This window comes from Myotis davidii, unplaced genomic scaffold (assembly GCF_000327345.1).
Source record: "Myotis davidii unplaced genomic scaffold, ASM32734v1 scaffold197, whole genome shotgun sequence".
Lineage (NCBI taxonomy): Eukaryota > Metazoa > Chordata > Mammalia > Chiroptera > Vespertilionidae > Myotis > Myotis davidii.
In genome coordinates, this window is record NW_006291549.1 from 3635097 (window position 1) to 3649045 (window position 13949).

The 13949-nt window shown below is 41.7% G+C and overlaps 1 protein-coding gene across 7 annotated transcripts in view; it reads right to left on the bottom strand.

Moving 5' to 3' along the window:
• The window catches only part of SLC24A2 (solute carrier family 24 (sodium/potassium/calcium exchanger), member 2), a 226149-nt gene that overhangs the window by 83793 nt on the left and 128407 nt on the right, over window positions 1-13949 (bottom strand). For 5 of the 7 annotated variants that reach the window (XM_006764935.2, XM_006764932.2, XM_006764933.2 and 2 more), the window contains 2 exons: window positions 10081-10119; window positions 6922-7030 (listed from right to left, as the gene is read on the bottom strand). In XM_006764935.2, coding sequence (XP_006764998.1) covers window positions 6922-7030; window positions 10081-10119 — 148 coding nt within the window. The remainder of the gene's footprint in view (window positions 1-6921; window positions 7031-10080; window positions 10120-13949) is intronic. The other 2 variants (XM_006764934.2, XM_006764930.2) reach the window with 1 other exon arrangement.

The following is a 13949-nucleotide window of genomic DNA, read 5'->3' on the forward strand; positions in this document are numbered from 1 at the left end:
CAGGGTGTGTCTTCTCCTTCCAGACTACAGATATGGTAGCGGGAGCAGCCACCCTCCTGTGAGGATGAGAATGAGAATGAGAATGAGAGAAAAACACTCTCTGGATGAAAGAATGAAGAAACAGGACACTGATCCCTAATGGCAACTGTTTACTATTGGGCTTCCTGTTAAATCAGTAAAATAATATTCTAAAAAACGATTGAGGCCAATTTAAAAAGGCTATCTACTGTATGATTCCAAATATATGACATTCTAGAAAAGGCCAAACTATGAAGATAGTAAAATGATTAGTGGTTTGGGAGGTTGTGGGGGAGAGATGAATAGGCAGAGCACAGAGAATTTTTAGGCCAGAGAAAATGTTCTGTATGACATTACAATGATGGATATAGGATAATTACACATTTTTCCAAACTCATGGAATGTGCAACACCAAGAACGAACCCTAAAAAAAACTATGGACATTGGGTGATTATGATGTGTCAATGTAGGTTCATCCTTGTTTAAAAATGTACTGTTCTGGTGTGTGATGTGCCCCTTCTTCATGGGAGGATATGCATGTGTGGGGGCAGACAGTATATGGGAAATCTCTATACATTCCTCTCACTGTTATAAACCTAAAAGTGCTCTAAAAACAAAGCCTTAAAAAAGTATTAGGTTGAACCACTACAATTGAATTTTATTGCATGAACTGAATGCAATTTTAACTGAAAAATCATTGCCACTAGTCACGGAGAAGTAATTTTATACTTTTTGGGTATTATTGTACTGAATACTCACCACAAGCTTCTGATAGTAGAACTATCATTATTCCCTTTTACAGACGAAGAAACTAAGGCTCTAAAAGGCTGAGTAATAGTAATCATGAACTTATGCTGGTGGTGCTATCATTATCCCATTTTACAAGTGGAAAAACTGAGGCCCAATGAAGTTGAGAAACTTGCTCTAAGTCTTATAGCAAGAGGCTGAGGAAGGCAGTCTGACACTTGGACCACATAGGCTACATGGTCAAACTCTAATGCTATTCTATCCATCCTGTTCTCATACCAATGTCTCCACTGTCATCACCCAGTCACTGGGCTCTGCCAGAATTGCAGAGTTGCCTATGGGATTCCTTTTCCCATGACATCCAGGACAGGCAGGTCAACAGTAATTGCATGTGCTTGAGCAAAAGCCAAGTGATGAAAGCAAAGTGCACGGGGGACGCATGAGCGGGGGCTGCAGTCTGGGTGCTGAGGAAGTGAGGGTAGAGCTAATGCTACCACAGGCTTTGCTGCAAAGGCTTATGTACGGAAAATTCACATGTTACAAACTGAATGAATAACTGGTCCATGATCCTGGTATTTATGCCGGTGTCTACACCAGGAGAACAGGGAACACTGAGTTGGACGTGAGGACACACAAGGCACCCGAGTAGCATGAGAACTATAAACCCAGACCTTGAGTCAGAAAGATACAGGTTCATATTCTTGGCTCTGCCATTTACTTCTTGTGTCACTTAGTGAGGCAAGACACAGCCTCTTTCTACATCAATATCCTTCTCTGAAAAATGGAGCAGATAGGGCTAGTGTAAGGATTGAATGGGAAGGTTTACACAGAGCACTCAACATAGTGCCTGGGCAATAAGCTTCGGCAAATGTTACTTGGTGCTACTGCTATGAGACAAATGGATAGTAGAAGCTACTTCTCACGCCCAAAGTGCTACATCCAGTGTCCTTGGTTTAGGTTAATGAAGATGTACACCTGGGTACATATAAGGGCTTGTTTAGAGAATATGTTAAAATCAATATGGGGCAGTAAATTCATTAGAAAGATCAGTTCAGATAGTCATGCTGTGATCTCAAAGACTGATGATTCTAGTTCTCCAGGGCTTTCTTAGAAAAAGAACAAAATCTTTATTCCAACAATTTACATGAATCTTCAGCAGATTCCTCTTTTAACGAACAATGTCTTGTTCAGAATCATGTAGCCCTGGAAAGCCATTGCTCAGCCTCGCTTAGACTAAACCTTCACCCGAGGCAGGGTGACCGTGGCTTTGTCCCTCCCACACAATGTGGTCTGCCCAGAGCACACCAATGAATAGTGAGCAGATGAGCCAACCAGCGGTGTGTGTCCCTGAGACAGATTGGGTTATAGTAAAGATGCTTTCAAATTCTATGGTATCTTCCCATGGAGAGGTGGGGTCTCCTCTCCTTCAGTCTGGGCTGGCCTTCATGACTGATGAATGCATTGAAGAGCCATTCTGGGACTTCCCAGGCTAGGTCATTGTAAGCCTTGCAGCTCCCCCTGAGATTGGAGGGTTTGCTCTTGGAACACTTAGCTGCCATGTCAGAAGTCCAACCATGTGGAAAGACCTGAGACAACCTGGCAAGTCAGAAGGGTGCAGCTGAGCCCAGCCTTCTAGCTGTGCCTACGAAGGTGCCAGACACATCAGTGAGGCCCTTTGGGACCTTCTAACCTGCCCATCTACTAGCTGAATCACACCAAAGGATCTTGGTTGATAGCACATGGAGCAGAAGAATCACCCCGCTGATCCCTGCCCAAATTTCTGACCCATGAAATCATGAGCAATGAACAGTGTGGTGGTAGTTTTAAGCCACCAAGTGTTGGGTGCTTTGTTACATATCAATAGTGAACCAAAACACAAACACTGCTAGGTCTTGTGACTCAAGCTCAGAGGCCAAACCAACCACCAATGAAAGCTTTTGGCAAGGGCTCAACACTGGGGTTGAGAAGACAAAACCCCCTGAGGGGCACAGATGAGACCAAGGGAAGTATCTTTCTCTAGTCCAGGGGTAGGGAACCTTTTTTCTGCCAAGGGCCATTTGAATATTTATAATGTCATTCGCTTAATATAATTCACTTAATATAAATTTATGTTGCTATGAAAAAAGCTCCTAGATTTATTGCATTTCGAGTCCTGCCTGCAGTTGCGTTGGCAGGGCCAGACCAAATGACGTCTTGGGCCTTATACAGCTCTCGGGCCGGATGTTCCCCACCCCTGCTCTAGCCCATTTGTCCTAGATGATGTTTTCAAATGAAGTTGGAAACTTCCCTCTGAAGAACAGTGACTGCACGCCCCAGGGTGTCAATGCACTACTCAGCTGGGTGGACGCCAAGAACACCAGTGAACAGTCCCTTACGCCACAGGGGAGCACTGCAGTACTTATGCCGTCAACGTGGTGACGCAACCAGCAGCCTCTACATTGTTAAAGGAGAGTGACAGTTTGGCAGAAGGACATGTGAATTCAAATGATCAGATACAAACTAAAAGAGAGATGACGATTTCTGAGAGTTGTGGGTTAATTTTTTGGCAGCTCTTGAAACGGAAAATGATTGTGAACTTGGGGGATAAATACCAGAGCAATCTGTTTCCTTGGCTGCGTGCTGTGGAGCAATTTTAAAGCACTGAAGTGCTTTCCATATTTTCTAATCACTCAAGTCCAGAACTGATTATGGCGCTCAGCATCCTCTCGTATTCGCACCATCGGAGCGCTCCACGTCCTTCAGGGAGTGGTTTCACCTTGAAAGTGGGTGCCTGCATCCAAAGGCACATATGGATACAGCAGGAGCAAACATTTAACTGCAGCGCACCCCACAACGGCCAGGTGTTTCAGAAATCACTGATGGCCCAGCTCCGAGACAACCCGAATTCACTCTCTCCTTTCTCACTGGAACAAAACAACCTCCCTCAGAAAACTAAACAAAAAAGGCTCTACCAGGAACTGAACGACCCCAAACAACAACAACAACAACAACAACAAAAGAGAAATTTATGGGAAAGGGTGCGCGCGCGCGCGCGCACACACACACACACACACACACACACACACAGATGCACCAGACATCTCTGGAAGGAATCCCAAGAAATAGGTAGCTGTGGTTTCTTCTGGGGAGAATTGAAGGGCTGAAGAAAACTGGGAGGTTTATGGATGAGAAAAACATTTTTTTTTTTACCATAGCCTTTTGAGTATTTTGAATTTTTAAAAAAATCATATGCTGTATTACTTTTCAAAATAATAAAACAGAATAATTCTAAACCTGTATGTGGTACTTATGTCCTGCTAGGCCCTGTGTTCAATGCTTTATGTATATTCACTCATTTAATACTTATAATAATCTTGTAATTAGGCATGACTCTATTATACTGATTTTACAGATGAGGAAACTGAAGTACAGAGAAGTTAAGTAACTTGTTGAAGGTCACACAGCTAGTAAATGCAGAGCTGGGATTTGGACCCAGAGACTCTAGCTCTGGAGTCTGTCCTATTAATTACTACATAATACTGGCTTGGCAAAAATAAATATACTCAGTTGCCTGCTCATAAGGGAGTTGAAGCAGATAAAATAGTTCTTTACTTTTCTCATGTGGCCCTCTATAAAGATGGGTGAAGAAGATAGTGGCTCAAAATAACCAAGATACAATCTTAAACCTGTGGGGGTTTAGGAGGCTTTGAAATTGTGTGACTATAGGTTAAAAGCATGAATTTTCCAAGTTGCTTAATCCTTCTGAGCCTCAGCAGCTATTCTATGCCAGGCGCTCTGCTAAATCTTGGGGACAAGTAGTGAATAGAATAGAGTTCCTGCTCTTGAGAAACTTACTGTATCCTGGAGGTGACAGGCAGTAAACCAATAATCACACAATCATAATGTGAGCAATAAAGAGAAATTAAAGGGTAGATGGAGAGATGCTGGTTGGGGGCCCATTTATACTAGGTGGTCAGGAAGTGTCATTTAGGCAGAGTGCTGTAGGATGGGCAGGGGTAAAGCAGGAAAACAGAGGAAGTGGGGGGAAGAAAAGCATTCTGGGTGCAAAGGCCCTGTGGTTGGAAAGAAGTACCTGTTTCAGGACAGAAACGTCTCTGTGGCTAAAGCCAGGTGAGTCAAATTGAGTTTGGAGAAAGAGGCAGATCATATGGACCATGGTAAGTATTTCACAATTTTCCTAAGAGCCATGGGAAGCCACTACAGGTTATAAGTAGGATTGACATAATTGCATTCACTTCTTTGTTGTTGTGGTTGTTAATCCTCATCCGAGGATATTGTCCCATTGATTTTTTTAGAGAGAGTGGAAGGGAGAGGGAGAGACAGAGAGAGAAAGACACATCAATTGGTTGCCTACCGCACTCCATGCCACGACCAGGCCTGCAACTGAGGTTTGTGTCCTTGACCAGAATGGAACCCTTTTTAAGATTACTTGGGCTGCCATGTGGAAAATATACAAAGAAGAAGGCAACGGAGAAAGAGGAAGACCAGCTAGGAAGCTACTGTAAGAATCCAGGAAAGCAATGGAGATGGCTTGGAATAAAGTGCTGGCAGGGAGAACAGTTGATAAATTTGAGATGTTTTAATGGTATGATATTTTATAAAATAAGTGTAATAATGTTAGCTATGAACTGTTACTATAAAGCATAATGTAGGTGTGAAAATGCTTTGTCAACTATGAAGTGCTAAACAGAGGTCACTATTACTATAGATGAAGAAACCAAGTACATGCTAGTAGGACTCTAACCTGCCCAAAGCCACACAAGGGTGTAGTGGCTGGGAGGACGTTGACCTGTGATCCCTTCACTCCCTTCTCTGGGGTGTGCCCGGGAGAAGGAGAAGAGGGCTAGTGACCGGGTCTAACTTCCTTGTCACGTGGACCTCAGGGTAAATAGAGTAGTAATATTTAGGATGTGTCTGGCTAGTATCTAGAACTCAGGGTCTCTGAAGCAGGGCTCCTTGGAGAACATTACGTCAGCTCTACAACTCTCTGGGGTACAAAATAGAAAATTTTTCACCATTGAAAAACTCCACAGGGAGTGGTGGCCCCTTGATCCTCCCCTATTATTTTGGGGGTGTGGTGTGTGGCAGTGAGGGGAGCTAGAACCTGGGGAACCGCTCCTGACGTCCCAGAGTTTTCTTTACTTCATCTGAGTCTCCGATTACCTGTACCCTGGACATTACTGAGCAAAGCTTCATATTGGGTCTGAGCTCTGACTTGTGTGGCATTATTTGACAATCTCATCCCACGTTTATTCAGTGGCAGGGACCGTTTCCCCAGGTTAGTAGTCCCTGTGTAATATCAGGCCCCATTATAAGGTCCATGGGCGAAGAGAGAACAGACTTGGTTATATGTGACCCCCTCATTAGTGGCCTAACTCTGATATTTATTTGACACATCAGATATCCACCTACCTGAAAAATTAATTTTTTAGGATAGTTAGGCAATTTAAGAAACTTGATGTATCTGCCTTCATTGTGAATGAGCGAAACTGAAAGAACTCAATCCTGGAGTCTTTGGGATGGTTCATATGATTTCCTGATGAGGTGAATCAGGCCTTTTGGGGCTCCAGTGACTAATCCTAAGCACTTTAGAGAGGACCCCCACCCTCCACTTGTCAAGGAATCAGTACAATATCGATGTGCAGCAGTGAACACGGTTTCCCCAAACTACTCTTGGCCCTCCTAAGTCACGAGTTCTCTTCTCACTCTTCTTTTTAAAAGCTGCACAATTTATCTTAGCATACAACTTCATTATGGAACTTAGGAAGGACGAGAAAGGGAACTGTCACTCTAGCGGGAAGGGAGAAAAACCGCTTTGTCTTCTCTGTCTCACAACAAAGTGTATTTTGAGAAAGGGAACTGTCACTCTAGTGGGGAGAAAAACCTCTTTGTCTTCTCTGTCTCACAACAAAGTGTATTTATGCTGGAGGAATCAGAAGGCACATGGACGTCCAATTCTACTCCTGGTACGCACTTCTCCGATTATGAACGGAGCTGTGCAGATAAAGCACACCAGAGGACCAGGGCTTCCTCTGGAAGATGCTAAGCATGGGGACACTGGCAGGCTTGTGTGACGGAAGCGTCCACATGTTTTAGGAAGAGAAGTATGTCCTCTTTCCCCCCAAACAAGCTTCCAAACGAAAGCCTGGTGTTTACCTTCAGCGAGTGGGTCGAGGGTGTGTATCATGAGCTGGAAGATGCTATTCCTCATGAGACTGTTGTGGAGGGAGGCAGAGCTTCCACCTCGCTGGAGACGTGGCTTGGCCTGAACAGAGAAACCAGACAAAGATGCTGTTAGTTCTCAGAAACCAAAGGCAAGTGCATTACAGGTAAGATCCTCCCTTTGTCTGGTGGTCACTTGTTTCTGTCACATGATCACACACTGTTGACCAAAGATTCCCAAGGTACATTTCAAATCCCCCAAAGGAATGGCTTTCTCACAGCCTTTCCTATTAAATAAATTTATTTGCTACCATTTTTAGAGCTTAGTAAATGCTAGTCAATGTGCTATATGCTTCATTCACAAAATGAACTAAATGAACTAGGCGCTGTTTTTATTCCCTTTAAAATATTTTTAATTGATTTCAGACAGAGAGAGAGAGAGAGAGCGAGAGAGAGAGAGAGAGAGAGATCAATGATGAAAGAGAATCATTGATCAGCTGCTTTCTGCACGCCCCCTACTGGAGATGGAGCCTGCAAGCCAGGCAAGTGTCTTGACCAGGAATCGAATGGTGACCTCCTGGTTCATAGGTTGACGTTCAACCACTGAGCCACACCAGTCGGGTTATTATTTCCTTTAGGCAGATGAGGAAACTGTCATAGAGAAGTGAAATGAGGTGTCCAGTTCACACAGACAAGAAACGGAGTGTAGTGGAATGAATCTCAAGTTTGCTTCTCTCAGAATTTGTTACCTGAACCAGTGGGTGGTCTCTACAATGTTTGGATTGTGCACCCTATCAGTAAAATGTTTGAGTATGTATGTGTATGTCTATGTATCCATCTATATCTGTATCTATCTATATCCATACCTATACTAAAAAATGAGCATATATATTATAAAACACTTGAAAAAGTGGATATTATGAAGAATAATATAGAAAATAAATGATAGACGTGTTAATATTTCCCTCTTTCCCCCAAAAGAACATCTCTCACATCTCCCAGGGTTCCTCTTCTCTGCCCTGGACCACAGCTCTAGTCCATGAAGCCCTATGGTCTGTGTTAAGTGAGATTTAAAGAGAGAGAACCACTTACTATAAATCTACAGAGAAACTTCCTAACTTCAAAGGGAGGATTTCTTTTGTATAAACTCCTGCTAGCGTGAACTTTTGGGCAAATAAATGAAACTGGCAGGTTAAGAGAGGAACAATGAACCTCTAGAGGTGAGATTACCAACAAGCTCTTTGTTAAAATCTTCAAAAACAAACAATCTAAAATAAAATATCCAAACAGTGGATTGCAACCAACTTTTATCCTGATTAGGAACTGTGCTCTCCTTCTTGGGTTGATTTTGTGTTGGTTAACACAGGGGACGGCGCTCCAGAGACCAAGCTTCACAGACAGAGCCTTAAGAGAGGGCAGCACAGTGTGCGGAAAGGAATTTCTTATTGAACTTTTGATCCAAATTCTTGACATGAGATTTTTCTGGGGTCTGGTTGAAATAAATTATGGTTTCCCACTGCCTTCCAATCCTCTACAATGCAGGGTTTTTCAAAACGTTCCTTTGAACTCCAGGTGCATCCCAAGAAAAGTCCCATAAGAGACTCCATGGTCAAATATTTTGGAAAGTGCTATACCCCAGACTAAACCACCTTTTGAGGTTTTTTTAAAAAAAATATATTTTACTGATTTTTTTTACAGAGAGGAAGGGAGAGAGAGATAGTTAGAAACATAAATGGGAGAGAAACATCGATCAGCTGCCTCCTGCACACCTCCCACTGGGGATGTGCCCGCAACCAAGGTACATGCCCTTGACCGGAATCGAACCTGGGACCTTTCAGTCCGCAGGCCAACGCTCTATCCACTGAGCCAAACCGGTTATGGCCCTTTTGAGTTTTAAGATATACATTAGACCACTAAGCTTAAAAAAAAAATCAGGTTAACTTGGTAAACGTGGACAGTTTCTGAACTATTGCCCATGGAGCATCACTCTGAAGAATACTTATTAACAATCATAATCTGTATGTTTGGAGACAAACATTTAACCTATAGTAAGCTTGAAGTATGGGTAAAATGTCAGTATGAAGTACACGGAAATGTCTGAATTTCTTAGTCTGATTTTATTATAACTGATATTCGACTAGAAATTATGTTCCCAGAAATACAGGGTTTGGAGAAGAGTCAGAGGGGATTACTGGTGTCTCAGTGATGAGCCAGATCATGGGCTCCTCAAGGGAAAAGTCTGGGTCCAACCGCTAGCCCAATGGATCTGGCATATCCTATGGGCTCTCAGTGAGGGTCATAAATCTTGGCTTTGAGCATTAGAGGAGGAAGAATGGGGCCGTATGTATCTTCATTCCTATGCCCTTCTGCCTTAAAAATCTGTAACATTTTTTAATGCATTGTGTTATTTGATTTAGATGGTTAAGGTTCAAAATATTTTAGAGGCAAGGTGAAGAGATTTGAATAGATTTGAAATGTAATCACTGTTTAATGGCTGAAGACAAAAACTCTGAAGGTCATTTCCTTGTCATGCTTCACACATAAGATGTGATGTGTTAATTGGACAGGAACTGAAACATGTGCTTGTTGTTAATAATTGGTCATGACCACTATGACTATGGTTCTTATTCTGAGAAACTGGCAGAACTCTGCTGTGAAGATCTTCATTAGCAAAGGATTATAGCTATAAAAGAACTGAAAGCATTCTTTTGGGCATTATGCATATACTAGATATATAGTTCTCATGCAGTTTTTCTTTTTATTGAACCAAAAGAAATTTCCAGCCAAAAATTAGGTGCATGCAGATACATAAAGAAAACAGACATCAAGCATTAGATGCCTCCCCACAATGTCCCCAAATATCAGCTCAACATCCCTTGGAATGTAATGTGGGACTATCTCACTCTTTCAGCTCCTGTAAAAGTTCATGCCAAATGAAAGAGAGAACTGAGACATTCTGAAACAGTCCCAGAGATAATGTGTCAATGAATGTCAGAATTCGGTTGACACTAAGTATAGGCCAGAGCACACACACACACACACGCACAGCATAGTATTCCAAGGGAGAGGGTGATTTGTTGAGCACATGAGCCCCTTGTTCATACCCCCCGCCCCCTTCCACAGGCACATACAGACAGGGCCACTGCTTCCTACCGGCAGAGTCGGTTCATCCTTGTCCCTGACTGTAGATGACTGTGTAAGAGAAAGAGACAAAAACAGAGACAAATAAAAAAAACGATGAAGCACATACAGGTTTCACATTTAGTAACAATCATCAGTATAGGGAAATATTGGTGAGTTGTTCTTTTTCCTGCTCCTTGGGAGGGATTATGCCAACACAAGGGGCAAAGAGTGTATATTTCTAGCCAATATGATGGTTTGTTTAGGCATATGGTGCATGCTCCTGAAAGATCAAAGTTGAGTGGGCAACCGAACTGCCCAGCAATAGAAGGCAGTTAAATTATTTAGGGCCTAGCTGCAAAGTGGAATACCATGTGGTCATTAAAACAAATGGAGTGAGTATACATGTATTGACATGAAAAAAAAACTAAGCTATATTAAATTAAAAAAAAGCAAACCTTACTTCTATCTCATTTTGAAAACAAATAATGATACTTCAGTATATGTAAAGAAAAAAACTCTGCAAGGATTATTTCAAAGTGTTACTGCCGGGAATAAGATTACAAGGAAGTGGCATTTTCCATGTCTCTTGGAGGGAACCAACATTCACTGCCCCACGTGTGGTCAACAAGAATAAATAGAGCCTGAACAAGTAAGGTCACTGAATTAGACTAGGCCAGTGGTCGGCAAACTGTGGCTTGCGAGCCACATGCGGCTCTTTGGCCCCTTGAGTGTGGCTCTTCCTAAGCCTTAGGAGTACCCTAATTAAGTTAATAACAATGTACCTACCTATATAGTTTAAGTTGTAAAAATTTGGCTCTCAAAGGAAATTTCAATCGTTGTACTGTTGATATTTGGCTCTGTTGACTAATGAGTTTGCCGACCACTGGACTAGGCTCATCACACATGGAATTCAGATAATCCATCTTCTCTCCTACCCCCACTCCTTCAAGTTGTTCATGCTAAAAGTGGAAATATCTGTCAGGTTGAGGAAAGGTGACTAAAACACAGTAGAATGTGAGGACCTATGCATTTGTTGGGGGAGAACACAACTCAGATAAGGTGACAATGGAGTTCTACCAACATGCCTCAACTTCATGCTCAGACCACTACTGTGGTCGCTCCACCTCAACTGTGAATGCACACAGCAAGAAAAACCTCAAGCCTTTTCCCCTATCTTGCCTGCCCAATCCTTCATACTCCAGTCTTTGCTGGTCTGCATCTGCAAGAATAATCACACACCTGGAGGCCAGCAGACAGGTGTAGAGCTGCTCTAAAACATGCTGCGGCCCTAGGCTCTCTTTTTTAGTCCTACCACACACGTCATACAAAGAACATTAAGTGGCCCCCACATTCCATCTAAAATATACATTTTTGTATAAACAAATGAAAGGGATTTTTATATTTTTGCATTTCAAATGACTGGCTACGTGCAATTCTTTGAATTTATGATCGGCATGCTCAAAGCCTTGAAAAGTAAAGAAGATCAATTCACAATTTGTTTTCCCATGTCATTTTTAAGAAGACTACATTTAACACTTAAGTTGATAATGAACATTTTGTAGACATTCAATTAAACATTTAATTATCTTGTAGATACATTTTTGGAGTTGAGAGTCAATATCAATGTATATATATTTTTTCTAGTTCCAAACATATTTGTAGACCCTTGAAGAATTAGTAACTCCCAGGCACCTACAGAAGTATTCTGACTTGGTGGTAACTTCTGAGCACAGCCCATGAACATTACCAAATTGGCCATTGCCTCCTGGTTTGGGGCTTTCTCGTACTGACTTTTCTAAAAGCACTAACATAAAAAAATCCCGATTCTCTAGTTCCCAGGCACATGCTTGGGGAACTGGAGTGGACCTGAAATTGCCCTTTGATTTCCCTCTTTGCTCTCAAAGGCACTGCATGGTCCTGTTTCTGTCTGGCAGGCCCTTTCATTTTCTCTTCTTCCACATCAGACAGCTCAACAAATGGCCCCACATTACACAGAACAATCCCCCAGGGAAATTATCCAGTGCAGCCAGCTCAGCCTTTGGACGCACGTTGAGGTGAACTGTTAGAGCACGCCTTTTCAGTTAGCAAATTTACACCTTGTGGCTAAATGGGAGACAAATAATTATGAGCTGGAAGTGATGCCACAGAACATGAAGAAACAGAATGAAAAGGGTGGTGGGCTTTATAGGAGCAAACTATCACCAGCTAAGAGTTTCATTTAAAAAACATATTTAAAGAAAATACTAGAAAGAAAGAAAAAAATCCAAGCCTGCCTTTTGGTTTGAAAGGACAAAAAAATATCTATCCCATTGACTTCCTTTTTCTCTCACAAGCAAGGAGGGTCATGAGATACAATAAATGAAAAGAAATGCCTTGTACATAGATGCTACAAAGAAAAATCTGAGTGCAGAGAAAAGTCTGAAATTCTGTACAAAATCTCCCACTGTTTAATGTCAGCCGCAGTTGACATTGTTATTTTTCTTTCAAGTGTAATTTGCAGACATGAATATACATCAGGTTACAACATAAATTTTGGTACACAAATGGCAGCTGAGGCCATTAAAACACCCCCCGCCCCCCACTTGCCTTTCCTGTAGCCCCGCTGTAAGAGATGAGAAATGTGACATATGCTAGCTCATTTTCAGGGGCTTACCCACATCTACTGATAATTCCTGAGCCTCACCTGACTTAGCCTCACTAATTACATGTTGAAGCAGCCCCACAGTCCTGCCAATGGGCTGCTGATTATGTTAGGAATTCAATTTTAATGGGGTTTTAATTACACTGGAATATAAACAGTGAAGGTGACAAAGAAACAATTCAACTGTCTGTAGCCCGTACAGTTTCTAACCACTAGATTATTTAGCTAATTACCTGGGTTTGGGTTGGCCTTGGTGCTATGAATTTATTTTCAGGGCCATTGAACATCTGGCAAGTTTAATCCAACCCCTTGGTTCTTACAGAAGACAGTCTCTTAAAAAAACAACAATGTGACTTTAAGGCTTGATCTTGGTATTCTTATTATGCATTTTGCTTTGTAACCCCCTTAATTTTAAACACACCAACACATCATACATTTGGAAGCCCAATTCATGGTGGTCAGTAAAAAGGTTGTGCCAACTATAGGAAAGATCAGTTAAGACTAATCCATAGCTTAAAAAACATGACCCATATATAAGCTGTCTACAAGAGACCCTGCTCAGAACAAGGGACTCACACAGACGGAAAGTAAAAGGATAGAAAAATATCTTTCAGGCAAATGGAAATGAAAAAAAAGTTGAGGTAGCAATACTTATATCTGACAAAATAGACCTCAAAGTGCAGGCCATAACAAGAGATAAGGAAGGCCACTTCATAATACTAAAGGGATTGATACATAAAGAGGATATAATGCTGACAAACATATATGCACCCAATGCAGGAGCACCCAAATACATAAAAAAACTCCTGGAAGATATCGAGGGAGAGATCGACAACAATACAATCATAGTAGGGGACTTTAATACACCACTGACAGCAATGGATAAATCCTCTAGACAAAAAAATCAGCAAAGAAACAGCAATCCTAAATGACTCACTAGATCAGATGGACTTAATTAACATCTTCAGAACATTTCACCCCAAAGCCACAGAATATACGTTCTCAAGTGCACATAGGACATTTTCAAAAATAGACCACATATTGGGTCACAAGCAAAGTCTCCCCAAATTCAAGTAGATTGAAATCATATCAACCATCTTCTCAGACCACAATGGCATAATATTAGAAATAAACTACAATAAAAACAATCCAAAAAATTCAAACTCTTGGAAGCTGAATAGCATGCTATTATACAAGGATTGGGTTACCAAAGAGATCAAAGAAGAAATTAAAAACATCCTGGAAACTAATGACAATA